The 15911-nt window shown below is 50.9% G+C and overlaps 1 protein-coding gene across 1 annotated transcript; it reads left to right on the top strand.

Moving 5' to 3' along the window:
* Nucleotides 1–559: 559 nt before the first annotated feature.
* Nucleotides 560–15594, top strand: LOC133362793 (ephrin type-A receptor 4-like; the record flags this gene model as incomplete). The annotated part of the gene is made up of 3 exons (XM_061581739.1): nucleotides 560–624; nucleotides 12066–12729; nucleotides 14366–15594. Coding segments are annotated over 3 exons (887 nt in total), but the record flags the coding sequence as incomplete, so codon positions are not given.
* Between the last annotated feature and the right edge of the window lie 317 nt (nucleotides 15595–15911).

Genomic DNA, 15911 nt, shown 5'->3' on the forward strand with positions numbered 1-15911 from the left:
CGGGCACAAGCCGGCGTGAGTAGGTTCAACGTTGATAAGGGCACCACGGGGTGACCAGCCTTTTCCCACCCAGCCCCACCCCTCCCAGCCCCACCCTCCCACCCAGCCCCTCCCCACCCAGCCCCCCCTTCCCCACCCAGCCCCTCCCCACCCAGCCCCTCCCCTCCCAACCCCTACCCACCCAGGCCCTCCCGACCCAGCCCACCTTCCCCACCCAACCCCTCCCCACCCAGCCCCTACCCACCCAACCCCTCCCCACCCAGCCCCTACCCACCCAGCACCTCCCCACCCACCCAGCCCCACCCTCCCTACCCAGCCCCTCCCCACCCAGCCCCTACCCACCCAGCCCTTCCCCACCCAGCCCCTACCCAGCCCCTCTTTGCACGGCGGACACAATAATCTCCTGTGGGCTGGTGTAACCAAGAGGTTCCTACCAGTAAAAAACATGTGACTCTCATTGTGTTGACTTGATGTGTCTCCCCGGCCTCGCGGCTCTGCACATCCCCACGTTGTGACGACCAGCTGTTCGGGGCTGAATGTTGCGCCTTGTCTCCTGCAGTCAATATCCTCGACTCAAAGAGCGCACTGGGGGAGCCTGGCTGGATTGCCTCACCACCTGAAGGGGTAAGAAAACAAAATGACCACCTACGGATATTGGTACTGTATGAGTGCAGGCTCATGCAGCCAGTTATGGCTGCAGGGTTTGGTGTTGTTTATGTCGTTTATTGTGAAAATTCGGTCACAGTTCCTATGATCACTGTTTCATTGCTTTAATGGCTTTATTTTGATGATTTCGAAAAGTTTTTTGATTTGGCCATGTTTGTTTCTTGTAGTACGGAGTTAGACTGATGGCCTTAATCTAAATTTGTCTTTTGGTTGTTGTTGTTTGACTTGCATCCCACTGGGATTTTTCTACACAGTGTTGGTGTGTACGGTGCATTTTTTTCTGGAATTTTTGCTGTTTTTTCCCCTGGATTTTCAGTTTGCACATAGTCACATAGTCACTTTAAGATTTCGATTTAAAGCTTTCGTGACTGCAGGGATTCATCTTATTGGTTCTTTCGGTAAAGTCTCGTAGAAGGGAAATAATAAAATAATAAAAATAAAATATTAAATTCTCACGACGTTTCGGCCACAACGCAAGCAGCCGTCCTCAGGTGAAGAACAGGTCTGTCGGAAAGACAGCGTCCGAATGAGTAGTAGTGCTTATCACAACTTGGGATTTATTCCCGGCCATGTACACCGGTTTTGGAACGTTTACTGGCCCTCCATGAGGTCAACTTTGTCCTAAAAGAGTCCTTGGAATCGTGTTAAAACATATTCACGACAGAGTCAAAGGTCCATCCCCTCATACAGCATGCCAGTGATCACCAGGAGATCCTCTGATTTTCAGCCAAACATTCAAATAATGTTTAATTTGTTGCGACTAATTAATAAGTTGATAATTGGTTATTTACCCTTCTATCTGGCAACAAAACTGACACCTTTTTACAAGGAGTCATGTTTGCATAGACCACAATACCTGCAGTCATAATACAAACAAAAGACATAACTCTGATAATGTGCACTGTCCTTGAAGTTGATTGGTCCACACCCGAGACAGCTTTCCTTAGAGCCTAGTCTCACATGGGTTGGACCAGATGACGCCAAAAGGTGTGGACCAATCAACTTCAAGGACAGTGCACATTATCAGAGTTATGTCTTTTGTTTGTATTATGACTGCAGGTTTTGTTGCCAGATAGAAGGGTAAAAAACCAATTATCATATTTTTATTGGCAAATGAGGTTCCCATAGTGTAGATAATTAATAAGTGTCGGAATAATTGTGATCGTTGCCTAAAAAGCTAAGCAGCATTGAGCCTGGTCGGTAGTTGGATGAGTGACCACCAGGTACCACCACCAGGTGTTGTTGGCATGGGGATGCCAGAGATGGTCAGGAGATGACGGTGCTGAGTGGCACCACCTCGTAACTGTGGTGGATTTTCTCCGGGCACTCAGTTGGGCAGGACTGTGGTGCCAAACCATATTCGGGGAGGATCCTGTGAGTCTTTTTATCTGGAAATAATTTACATCATTGCTATTGTAATAAAGGTCGTAGAAGCGACTTCTGGAATCCGGTCTTTATTTGTCTTTCATTACAACACTCCTCCACGCTACTGACAGGCAGCGTGAGAGGGATAGAGAGAGAGAGACACGCGCGGCCACGTGGCAGCCTGGACCCCGCTTCAGCGTGGCCTCTCCCTCCGTTCATTCTAGTTCTGACCACGCGTCGACATTTTCACCCCCCCGCACGATTCCCCCGACGCGACGGCGCAAAGCGAGGAGGGAGGTGTCCTCCATTTGGAGGCGCCCCCACTCCGCAACCGACAACCCCAGCAAGGAATCCCTCCCTTCTTGCTCGATAGGACCGGCAACGGAAGGCGCATCGGCGGCGGCTGCTAAAACCGAATTAGAGCTGACATTCGGAGGTCTGCAACGCCACGAACCCAGCAGGCAAGCGCACTCAGAAGTGGGTGGTAACCGGGACAGAGCGTCCGCATTGGTGTGGCGAGTGCCCTTACGATAGGTAGTCGCAAAATCGAAATCCTGAAGGATTTCCAACCATCGAGACAATTGTCCCGATGGCTGTTGAACCCGCAAAGCATACTGCAGCGCCGCATGATCTATGCCAGGGGTCCTCAAACTTTTTAAACAGGGGGCCAGTTCACTGTCCCTCAGACCGTTGGAGGGCCGGACTATAGTAAAAAAAACTATGAACAAATTCCTATGCACACTGCATATATCTTATTTTGAAGTGAAGAAACAAAACGGGAACAAATACAATATTTAAAATGAAGAACAAGTAAAGTTAAAGCAACAAAACTTGCCAGTATTTCAATGGGAACTATGGGCCTGCTTTTGGCTAATGAGATGGTCAATGTCCGGTTCCATATTTGTCACTGCTAGTCGTAACAAGTGATGCAAGTGTGCATCCGTTAGTCTAGATCTGGTTGGAGATTTCAAATGTTTCATTCTGGAAAAAATTTGTTCACAGACATAAGTGCTGCCAAAGATGGTTACCATTTTGAGTGCATGGTTCCTGAGATGAGGATATGTCTCAGAGGGGAGAGATGCATAGAAATTATGAAGGCTGCTTGACTTGAATGCGTCTTTTAGAGAGTCACAATTCTGCAGTTCAGCCAGTTCCATTTGGTAAATTGTATCCACATTTTCAATGTCAATAGAAAATGGGTTACGGAAAAGCTGTATGTCCTGTTCATGGAGATGAAGCTCTTTAAATCCAAATTGGAACTCCTTTTGCAATTTTTCCAGTGAATCCACACATGTTTTGTTTGGGAATGCAACCAATGGTTTTTCCGCTAACAGATTTTGAGTTGTGGGGAGATGGCAGAAGTTTTCCTCCTTCACTTGTTTGATGAGGCCTAATTTTACTTCAAATGCTTTGACATGTGATTGCATATCACAGATGAGCTTCCCCTTTCCTTGAAGTTGCACATTGAAACTGTTGAGTAGCTCTGTTACATCTGTCAGAAAGGCAAGGTGCCATTTCCATTCTGCATCATTGAGCTCTGGTACTTCTTTGTTTTTTTAAAGCAGAAAAGCTGTAATCTGTGGAAGTAAGTCATAGAAACGTTTCAAAACTCTCCCTCGACTCAGCCAACGGACTTCTGTGTGATACAGAACATCTTCATAGTCAAAATTTAGCTCAAACAGAAATTCCTGAAATTGTCTGTGGTTTAGTGCATGAGCTCTAATGAAGTTAACACAAGATACCACAAATTTCATAACAGAGTCCCACTTCAGTGATTTACTACACAGCGCTTGTTGGTGGATGAGGCAGTGTATGGCTATTGGATGAGAATGGTTATGTTTGTCCATCTCTTGGTTAATGCGAGAAATTACTCCTTTCTTAGACCCCACCATGCTAGGAGCGCCATCAGTTGTCACACTGGCTAGTTTAGCCCAGTTCAGCTCCAAACCATTCACAGTTTGGCAAACCTTTTCATAGATATCCTCTCTTCTTGGTTCTTTCGGTAAAGTCACGTAGAAGGAAAGTAATAAAATAATAAAAATAAAACATAATAAAATAATTCTCACGACGTTTCGGCCACAACGCAAGCAGACATCCTCAGGTGAAAACCAGGTCTGTCGGGGAGACAGCGTCTGAATGAAACAGCACACGAGCTTGGAGCATATATAAGCTGGGTTGGAAACGGGGGAAAGAGCGCCTTGACAAAATAATTAGCATATCAAGAGGAATTTAGCATATGTATGGGAAATGCAGGAATGTGATTAGTACTACATAAGCCCGTGCTGCATATGTAGTACTAATAACATTCCTGCATTTCCCATACATATGCTAAATTCCTCTTGATATGCAAATTATTTTGTCAAGGCGCTCTTTCCCCCGTTTCCAACCCAGCTTATATATGCTCCAAGCTCGTGTGCTGTTTCATTCAGACGCTGTCTCCCCAACAGACCTGGTTTTCACCTGAGGACGGCTGCTTGCGTTGTGACCGAAACGTCGTGAGAATTATTTTATTATCTTTACTTTTATTATTTTATTACTTCCCTTCTATGTGACTTTACCGAAAGAACCAAGAAGATGAATCCCTGCAGGCACGAAAGCTTTAAATCGAAAGATATCCTCTCCTATAGTTGTTCCTTTGATGCTTTGCAAGTGCAGCAAGCTCTTCTGTGACTTCGAAATAGTCATTCGTCCCACGAATAAAAATTAGAAGTTGTGCAGAATCACGAACATCATTGCTTTCGTCGAGTGCCAAGGAAAAATAGGAAAGTTTTTTTGTGGAGTTTTGCAAATGCTGATGCAAATTGTCTCCCATTTCTTCAATCCTCCGTGTAATTGTAGGTCCTGAAAGACTCACTGTACTAAATAAATCGGCCTTCTCTGGACACATCTCTTTGGCAACAGAAAGAAGGCATTCTTTAACAAATTCTCCCTCCACGAATGGTCTGCCAGTGCACGCTATTAGCTTGGCAACTTGAAAACTTGCTTGCAGTGATGAAATATTTAGCTGCTTCTGCTTTACAAAAGTATTTTGCTGAGTTGCTAATGTATTTCTCAGTTTTAATATTTTATCTTTTCTCACTTCTCCGACCAAACAATCATATTTATCTTTATGTTGAGTTTCATAGTGTCGACGTAAATTGTATTCTTTGAACACAGACACTATATTCTGGCATATCAGACACACAGCTCTTTCCTTGTACTGCATGAAAAAGTAATCATAAGTCCACTGTTCTTTGAATATCCTACACTCCGAGTCAATTTTTCTCTTTCTTGACATCATTGTTTCCTAGGGAGTCAAAATTGCTATTAGTAAAATACCAATATATATACAGCGCTACAAAAACAATATACCAGCAATAACTTTGCCCACACAGAGACATACAGACTGCACTGCCCATCAATGCAGTCTGATTGGGGGGAACTCCGCCCCCTCTCCCTCTTCCACCAATGACCGTCCTTCTCATGTAGAAAAAAAGTAACAGACAGGCAGCGGCGGAAAAAAACACCCGGCGGGCCGGATAAATGTCCTCGGCGGGCCGCATGTGGCCCGCGGGCCGTAGTTTGAGGACCCCTGATCTATGCGGACGGTGAACCGCCGACCGTACAGATATGGGCGGTATTGTTGAATGAAGTACACGATTGCCAATAGTTCCCTACGGGTAACGCAGTATCTTTGCTCCGCCGGAGACAACACCCGACTGCCGTACGCAACCACATGTTCCACGCCCCCAATAACCTGGGAGAGAACGCCCCCGATGCCCGTGTTGCTTGCGTCTGTATCGAGCAAGAAGGGTTTTGTAAAATCCGGGTAACTCAATGGCGGAGCCCCGACTAGGGCGTCCCGGAGCGAGTGAAAAGCGGCGTCTTCCTCCTCACCCCAATGAAATTTGACCCCCTTAGATGTCAAGGCATGTAAGGGTTTCGCAATGGTAGCGAAATCAGTGACAAACCGGCGGTAGTATGATGCGAATCCGATGAAACTCCTGATCTCACCCACCGAGGTGGGAGTCGACCAGGAGCGAACACATTTCGTTTTGGCGGGATCAGTGGCAATGCCTGAACGGCCCACAATGTGACCCGGATAGCGCACCGATTCGCGGAGCAAGAAACACTTCTGGGGCTTGAACTTCAAATTAGCAGCCCGCATTTTGAGAAAAACGGCACGCAACCTCTGGAGGTGTTAATCGAATGTTCTACTAAAGACGATGACATCGTCTAGGTAAATCAGACACGATTCCCACTGCAAGCCAGCCAGAACCAATTCCATTAATCGCTTAAAAGTTGCCGGCGCGGAATGTAATCCCATCGGCAAGCGATTAAATTGGAAAAGGCCCTGTGGCGTACGGAAAGCAGTTTTCGGTTTGGATTCGTCATCCAGAGGCAGCTGCCAGAACCCGGACAATAAATCCAATGTGGAGAAGAATCGCGCCCCTGCCAGGGCATCAAGCGATTCGTCCATCCGGGGAAGCGGGTATGCGTCGGCTACAGAAATTTTGTTAAGCCGACGGAAATCCACACAAAAGCGCAATGATCCGTCGTGTTTTTTAACCAGAACGATCGGCGCGCCCCAAGGGCTGCTGGAAGGGGATATGATATCCGCAGCTAGCATGTCGTCTACAGCCGATTTAACATGCTCCTTTTCGGCGGGACTTAACCAAAATGGATTTTGGCGGATTGGCGCGCTGTCACCCGTGTCAATATGGTGTTTCAGCAATTTAGTACAGCCAATATCGTATTTATTTAGACTAAAACGTCTGAAAATTCGCGAAGGAGGACTCGAAGCCTCTCACGCTGTGGACCGGACAGGTCCACCGATCCCGCGCAAAGCGCATCGAGCCACCCCTCATCACAATCCGAATGTGGTAGCGAGGGCGAACCGGCGCTCACCTGAGGCACCGGCGTCGCGTGCGCGAGCACGGTCCCCTGAGGAACCACGGCCGTTCGCGACCCCACATTGAGGACCGCGATGAAGGGGTCCTCGTCCCCTTTGACCAGGGTCTGGGCCGCTACCAAGTCGGGTCCGTTGACCTCGGCCCTCGATGGTCCCAACAGAACCCCCCGATCCCCGACGCCCTCCCCAAACGGTCGGCGCAGCCTAAGAGGTACGAGCATTTGAGCTCCCGGCGGTACACGTACCGTCCTCGCGACCAGCGCCGGTACCGTCGCAAACGCCGTACGGACAGTGGTAGCGGGGGATGACAAAAAGGCCATACGTCGCCCCGACGGAAGTTCAATGCATCCTTGGTCGATTAGTATACGAATGGGCATTTTGGCCAAGAAATCCGTCCCCAACAGGCACGGAACCGCCAGCGAGGAGGAGACCAATATCGGGCCGGATAATTTAATGTCCCCAATACAAATTTGCGCGCGGATCTGTCCGATAATGCCCAACGAACCCCCGTTAGCAGCGTAACATGGGACATCAACAGGGAGCAAGGGACGACTTTGAATGGGGAGAATGTTGTAAATCAAATCAGACACAATAGTCGCCGATGCTCCCGTATCAATCAAGACCCGTACCTCGACCCCATCAATATGTCCCACAACAACCGACGACCCCGACGACGCGGCAACAACACGATGAGCCAACTCGGACCACTGGGTCGGTTGGACCGCACACCCGACGGAGGTACGTTTTGGCGTGACAATGGATAATTTCTGACCCCCGTTCGTTGCGGTGTGTGAGTGAGTGGCAGGTGTGTGTGTGGGCCAACCATGTGGGGTGCCACGACTCGCCGGATTTTGCTGGGGAGACTTGGGTCGAGGCGCGACGTCCTGGCGAGGCGTCGCACCACGCTGCCGAGGAGCCCGGCATCCTGACGCCACATGGCCCTGGAGGCCACAGTTGTAGCAGCGCGTGAGTGTTGCTGATGGCTTGGGCTGATCCCGGCGGCTCGGTCCGTCCCGAGCTGACCGTACTCCGGACCTCCACTCCGTCAGGCGATCCACAGCGCAGATGTCTTCCGCTGGGAGGGCGGATGCAGCCACGGTATGGCTGGCCTTCGCTTTGCTGGCCTTCCGACGTTGGGCCAGCAGGTTGGCATGGATGTGCCGGGCGGCCGTCAACGAACACATTTTTGCGTCGTCCTCAGCCAAGACGACGATGTCCAAATCATCGGCCAGCAGCAGTAGCTTTTCCGTGACCATGGCGTCCACCCCATCCTCGTCCATCCGTGGAAAAGCCGTTTTCGCCAGGGCCAGGAGAGCCGTGCGGTACGCCAGGGGCGACTCCTTGGCGCCCCGCTGGCGATCGTAAAACAGCTGGCGACAGTCCGAGGGTGGTCCATAGACCGCGGCGAGGAGTTGCAGCGCCATTTGCAGCGTGGCGCGCTTCGCCCTTGGTGCCGAGGTGAGAGTGGCGAGGGCATCGCTGTCAAGCATCGCCGGCAGCGCACGCAACGCCTCGTCATCGGTCCATTTCGCCATCTCTTGATGGGCGAGGAAGCGCCTCCGGAAGCCACCCCAGTCGCCTTCTCCTCCCACGAATTTCTTGAGAGGTGGCAGTCGCTGTTGCAGCGCAGCGTCCGTAGGCGAAAAACGCTCTCCGTCACTCCGTGCAGCTTTGGCGGGCTGGGCGCGTGGCAACGGCGGTTGCTGTGGTGACGTTTTGTTGTCCGCCGCTGCCGACGTGGCTTGTGGTTGGTGAGTATCGGCCACGTGACGTAGCCCCGCCTCGCCGTCAGCCTGCACTGTACTTATGGCGGGAACTCCAAACTCAGCGTCTCTGGAAATGGCGGGAAACGGCATTGTATGTTGGCCGCCATCGCCCCGTGCAGCTCCTCCCGTCCCCAGTCGGGTAATCTGTTCCAGTGTGGTGGCTGCAGCATAGAGCAATTCTGCCAGTCGAGAGTGGGCCAGCCACAGTCCTTCAGACGACGGTTCCCACTCGTCTTGACGTTGCGGTGTGGGTGGACTTGGCCCCTGCTGCTCGAGTCCGCCCTCAGCCATTTCTGGCTCAAAGTCAGCCGAGGTTTCCTCCGCCCCCGTCTCTCTGGTAGGAGTTGTCCGTCGTGTCTCCATCCTTGTAGAACCACTTCCGACACCAGATGTAGTAAGGTTCCCGGAGACTTGACAACGTAGTTGGAGGCACACGCTTGTTTATTAACACCAGCGAGTAACAGGCAACTTACAGTACTTGAAGGGGTATCGGCCCCTTCACCCGTCTACATTACGGAACACAACAGCCTGACTCACAGCTAGCTTACAGCTAGGTTACGGCACCCGGAATACCCAGTCCGGCTCTTAGAAGAGCGTCGGTCCTGGGCTCTTAGGGCCACGCCGCTGGCTTGCCTGGTCGGCCCTGAAAAGGGCAGCGATCCCAGGGAGTTCCAGGGCCTGTCTAGCGAGTCTTCTTTCTTCACTGGTTACAGCTTAACACTAGACCCCGAGCCGTCCGGCTCGCCACCTTAAATAGCCATCCCCCCTTGAGGGGTGGGGCTGTGGGGGATCCCAGCTCCGCAATAGCCCCCCAGGATAACAACGCGGACGTCGCAGTAAACACCGTCTTCGCGTCCCGATGTAGCCACGCCCATTGTGTTTGTTTGCCATCCGCGGCAAGTCTAAATCCGGCCGTCTACAACGGCTACAACGGCTCTACAACGGCTCTACACTTGTAAGAGCCGAGCAGGGCAAGCCAGGGGCGACCTCAGAGCAGCGAGGTCTGTGTCCTTGTGAGGGCCAGACTCGTGTGGCTGAGGGTCGGACCTGAGCCGAAACTGGGCCAGGTCAGTTAGCCTCCACTAGGATGGTCTGAGATAGAGGGGTGTAGTAGGAGCTCACGAGGAACGTTCGCTGAGGAACACATCCTCTAGTACAGTGGTTCTTAACCTTTTTGGAGGTACCGAACCCCACCAGTTCATTTGCGCATTCACCGAACCCTTCTTAATTGTAAAAATAAAATATGATTTTTTCAAATTAAAAACATAGGTATATTTTTTACTGGTGCACAATCATATGAGTCGGGTGTGTGTCTTAATCTCCGCCGAACCCCTGAGACTGACTCACCGAACCCCTGGAGTTCGATCGAACCCAGGTTAAGAACCACTGCTCTAGTGTTAGGGTTCGCTACGTGCTGCTGTATCGTAGCTCTTTTTAATCAATAAGTGTTGCCTCCATCGACGTCTCCTGCACTACTTATGCTCACTACACATACTCACGTTGAGCTTATTTTGTACCCTCCGAAGCTAACCATGCTAATCGGAGGTGTGACGAAGGACAACATTCAATCCGTGCAATGATGACCATGAAACTCCTTGAACGACTAGCCCTCGCCCAGCTAAAACCACACATCACCTCCTCCGCAAACTACTGCTGCTTCCAGTCAGCTTACCGTCAAAACTATTCCACAGAAACAGCACTCACTAGAGTGCTCGATGACATTTTAACGATCATTGATTCCGGCTCAACTGTTGCACTTATAAGTCTGGACATTTCGTCAGCCTTCGACACCATCAACCATTTGCTCCTTACATCCCTCCTGAAATCCGACTTTGGTATATGCGGCTCAGCACTCAAGTGGATAGTTTCGTACCTTTCTGACCGGCAATCTTCAGTCAGGGTGGGCATGTTCACATTGCCTGAAACAACAGCATTAAGCGGGGTTCCCCAAGGCTCTGTACTAGGTTCCCTGCTCTTCACAGCCTACACTTCCCCGATCGGCCGGCTCATTGCAAGCTTCGGTGTTAAGCATCACTCATACGCGGATGACACGATTATATTCACCGCCATCGATTCTAGAAATGCATCTGGATTCGAGAGGCTCTCGGAATGTACCACCACCGTGCAACAATGGTTCACTGCACACAACCTAGCCCTTAATCCGAAAAAGTCAGTGGCCATCATGTTAGGTACCAAGCAACGTCTTAATTCAGCAGCACTCCCCACACACATACACATCTTCGGTCACAGCATCAAGTTCACCGACCACTTCAGCTACCTCGGTGTCATCCTAGATTCAACTTTATCCTTCGACGGTCAAACCAACCATATCATCAGCTCATGTAACTTTCACCTGAAGGCTCTTAGACACATACGTCCTCTCATCTCTACTGAAATTGCCAACACATTGGCATGTTGCATAGTTGGGTCTCGCCTTGACTATTGTAACTCCGTCCTAGTCCGGACCTCCGCTGGCAGCCTAAAGAAACTTCAAAGACTACAAAATAACCTGGCATGCGTCGTCATTGCCCACACTCATCCCCGTCTCGACTCACTAGCTTGTCTCCGTGCTCTCAACTGGCTACCCATCACCAGTAGGGTCACACAAAATACCGCCTACCTCTGCCACCATGCCTTCATATCAGCCTGCCCACCGTACCTCTCTTCATTATTGACAACTTGCAGCTCAGCACACGGCAGATGCCTGCGCAGCGCGACTCACGACCTCCTCTTGATACCAAGATCCTCTGCACAGCATCACCTCAATCGCCTCCTTTAAGAGACACTTAAAAACTCACCTCTACAATCATGCTTTTGAGCGATTCTGAGCTTGGCTCCGCGCCTCTGAGTTGCGGCCACTACGTCTGCAAATTTGCGCACGTTAGAAATTGAACTATTATTATTAATCTATATATTGGCGACTAAATTGCATAATGCTGTTGTATCCAATTGTGAATCTTATATAAAGTACTGTACATAGAGGCCAAAGACTGAATTACAAGTCAGAGTGCCATGATGCTCAATTGAGCATTTGGAGGTGCTCATCTCATTTACCTTTCTTAGCCATTGGTGGAAATTGCACATTCCTATGGCGGGGGCCGAGATGCCTTAGAGCAACCGCCGTTGATTACTTACAAAGTGGTGCTCGCAATGTGAATCCTGGGTAGACAAGGAGCTGAATGGACCCGATAATCTGACCCACTCCGACTTGACACTTCGTAGCTCATCAGTTTCTCCCAGCGCTAAAGAACGATTCTGATTCTGATCATGAGACTTTAAACTCCCGATCTTCCAATTTCACTAACAAAAATATCGCCACTCCCCCCCTCCCGCTCCACCCACCAACCTTCTCTGTCTACCCTCCCCTACAAACACAGTGGGAAGAAATAAGCGGGTACGATGAGTTCCACACGCCCATTCAGATGTACCAAGTCTGCCACGTGATGAAGCCCAACCAGAACAACTGGCTGCGGACTAACTGGATGATGCGCGGCGGTGCCCAGCGCGTCTTCCTCGAGCTCAAGTTCACGCTGCGCGACTGCAACAGCATCCCGGGCATCTCGGGCACGTGCAAGGAGACCTTCAACGTCTACTACCACGAGTCGGACAGCGAGCGCGTGTCCGGCATCCACGAGAGCCAGTACGTGAAGGTGGACACCATCGTGGCCGACGAGACCTTCACCGAGATCGATCTGGTCGGCCGCATCATGAAGCTGAACACGGAGGTGCGTGACGTGGGCCCCCTCGCCAAGAAGGGCTTCCACCTGGCCTTCCAGGATGTGGGTGCATGCATCGCGCTCGTGTCCGTGCGCGTGTACTACAAGCGCTGCCCACGCACCGTGCGTGGCCTGGCCGTCTTCCCCGACACGGTGACGGGCGCCGAATCTTCCTCGCATGTCGAGGTGCGCGGGGCATGCGTCGAGAACTCGGTCGAGGAGGAGGCGCCGCGCATGTTCTGCAGCGCCAATGGCAAGTGGCTCATGCCCGTCGGGAGGTGCGTCTGCGGCCCCGGCTACGAGCAGGCGGTGGATGGGTGCCAAGGTGAGAGAGGGCGCGTGTGGGGGCTGGGGGTGGTTGGTTGGGCACGCGACGCACGGTCCGGCATGCGGTCCGGTGGTAAGTCTGTGGATTCGTCTCGCTGCCGGGTGTACGCACGTAATTGTGCACGTGTGTGCGTGTCGTTACCCGAACGTCAGTTTCGCAAAACGAGGTGGGATAGTAGTAGCTGCGCTGCACAGTGAACGTTTGTGTGTGTTGAACTTCTTTCGCGCCGCACGATGACAACCGTGCTTATTGGTTCGAATGACATGAGCGTTCAACGCACGTTGAAAAGTGCGTGGCTCCGGTGGATTCCTGACATCGGCAGGAAGAGCGATCGAGACGGCCATGGAAGTCACCTGAAAGCGCGCGATGCGATCGCCGTCTTTGTTGTGTGATGTGAGGACATATCCGGGTTGCTGTTGGATTACACCTCGTACGATGATTGGCCCTGCCGGTCCTGGCCCATAGCTAATGGGGGGAAGTCTAGGGGCGTGGCCCTGACATAATGGGAAGGTGACATCTGTAAGTATAGGATTGGTTCTGCTGGCTTTAGCCACAGCCAATGGGGGGACGAGTCAGGGGCGTGGTCCTGGGAGCGTACGATGGAGTCTAGAAGATTCCATAGAGGTTAACCAGGATTGGTGGAAAGGTACCACATGACCCAGGTATTAAAAGGGGTGGAGACGGACAACACGTGGTCAGATCTGGAACGAACGGAGGGTGAGGCCACGCCCGTTGCTCCGTTTAACTCGTCCGTGCGTTGCCAGCCGCCACAGACAACGCGAACAGACGAATGTAGCCAACGTACGAGGGCGTCTGAACATTCACTGGGGGCAGTGGGGACTCGAGCTGTCTAGGTGCCATCCGTGCTCTTCACTCCGCTGGGTGCGTTTGTTGTGGGGGGAGGGGGGGTCTGTGCCGATTTCATCTCTCCGGAGTGGGGCACCACGAACCTCGCATCGCGGAAAGTAAAAAAAACTGCGCGGGTTTCCGTGGAGAGCGCATGGCCCCCGCTGTGGGACTGGAATTTTCCATGGTGAGCTCAGGGCCACCAACAGAGATGAGAGCGCTGCTACGTTGCCCACCCCCCCCTCCCCGTGAGCTGGGAGCAGAGGTCGCAAACGGGTTTTGATTCCTTACCCGTACGCGTACCCGGCCGCACCAGGGTCGCAAACTGGTACCCGTACCCGGCTGGGTACGGGTACCCGTTTGCGACCTCTAGCTGGGAGGAAATCCGACCGAGTAGAGAGGAAGGCAGAGACGACACCACAGGTCCCGTAACTCGAGCACAGAAGACTCCGTTATGGGAGGATTCATGACCGAATAGACGAGTTAGTGACTATAATCACGCATTGTCACGGGCATGAGCGCTCTGCGCTGGAATTTACACCGTTCTGAAATTATTAATCGCTACTGATAGTCATCTCTACACTCCAAACAACCAAAGTCATGCTTGAGTGCGCGTTGTATTAGCACTGCACTGAGATTGATGTTCCATAGTCATCTATATATATGAATGCGAGACACGGTCATGCACACATCAAACTCTCCCGTACCACATCCTGAGCTGCAAATGCGTCCGGTCGCTATCCACATCTTAAGTTGCATTGTTGTAAGACGCTGTTTGTATTTGTAGGTGTTTTGTGCAGCAGGAATCTTCACGACGAGTTCGCAAATAAGTCGGCCGCTCTCGTCTGGCACAGCCACCAAGGGAGGAGGAAGTGGAGGAAGCACCCCAAGTTGGGGTTGCTGCTCCGACAAGCCAACAGCTGCTACCCAAAGTTCATTTATTAGGTAGAGCCCTGTGAGCCATTCGGCTCTTGAATCGGGTGCAACCGCAACAAACAAAAAAACAAAAACATGAACAAAAAACATCTTAAAGCAGTGGTTCTTAACCTTTTTGGAGGTACCGAACCCCACCAGTTTCATATGCGCATTCACTGAACCCTTCTTAATTGGAAAAAATAACCTCCGCCGAACCCCTGAGACTGACTCACCGAACCTCTGAGGTTCGATCGAACCCAGGTTAAGAACCAATGCTTTAAATAGAAATAAAAATTTCATCTCGACGTTAAGTCCTGTTATTTGGTTGCTTCTTTTAATAACGCGTGGGATGGACCGGGTGTCGCCGTGCTGAGAACAGTGCGCGATGAAACCGACCACCTGAGTTTGATTCTCCGTCACAGTGTACACACACACACAGTGTGTACACACACAGTGTGTACACACACACACACGGTGTCTACAGTCTACACACACACAGTGTGTGTACACACACAGTCTACACACACACAGTGTACACACAGTGTCTACAAACAGTCTACACACACAGTGTGTACACACACAGTGTTTTGTCGGGGACACAAAGGCGGCCGGGCGTGCCTCGTTCCTATGGCGGGGCTAGTTGTGGTGCTCACTTTACGACGGCCGGAGGTGTTGATGATGGTGATGACGATGTGAGTTGAGTCGTCCCCCAACCAGGGATTGAACTGGCACCCTTCTTCGTTCGATGGTTATTATTTGTTGACGGTAATAATTTTGATGTTGGGTTTAAAGTTACCTTTGCTGAATGCGCCTATTGACACTGGGCGTGTGTTGATTAAAAGCAGTGCAACATGTGTGGAGGATAGAACTAAATTGCCAATATAGAGTTTGACGTAAAATTTAGGGAGCAAAACCCCAGCACTCAACTTGATTTTCAGGTTACGGTTCAGAGGAAATTATTTGGTGGTTGCTGAAAACTTTACAGTTTCAAATATTCTGGAATGCGTCCGAAGAAGTATTCAAAAGGTCGACCGAACATGCAAACAGTAGTGAATGGAACCCAGTGTTAAAATAGCAACGTAATAAATATTTCTTGCAAACAATGAACAATTTTTCTTGTTTTTTTCGGTAAAGTCACGTAGAATGGAAATAATATTATTTCCATTCTACGTGACGAATGGCGGTTGTTGTCCGGCAAAACAACCCCCTACCTCCTCGTTCGTACCGGACAGCAACGCTGTGATGGGCAGTGCCATGGGGGGAGGGCCAACTTAATTTCGCCATTCCCCTCATGGCGTTTGTAACCACTGCAGCGGCCAAATGGGGGCTCTGGACAGGTGTGAGGAGCTGGTAATCTCTCCACCTTCAATTCATGACCACAAAGCGACCTGCAAAATATCTAATTCAGCTTGTCCCGG

Source organism: Lethenteron reissneri, unplaced genomic scaffold (assembly GCF_015708825.2).
Source record: "Lethenteron reissneri isolate LAM-NWPU_2019-01 unplaced genomic scaffold, ASM1570882v1 scaffold_1622, whole genome shotgun sequence".
Lineage (NCBI taxonomy): Eukaryota > Metazoa > Chordata > Hyperoartia > Petromyzontiformes > Petromyzontidae > Lethenteron > Lethenteron reissneri.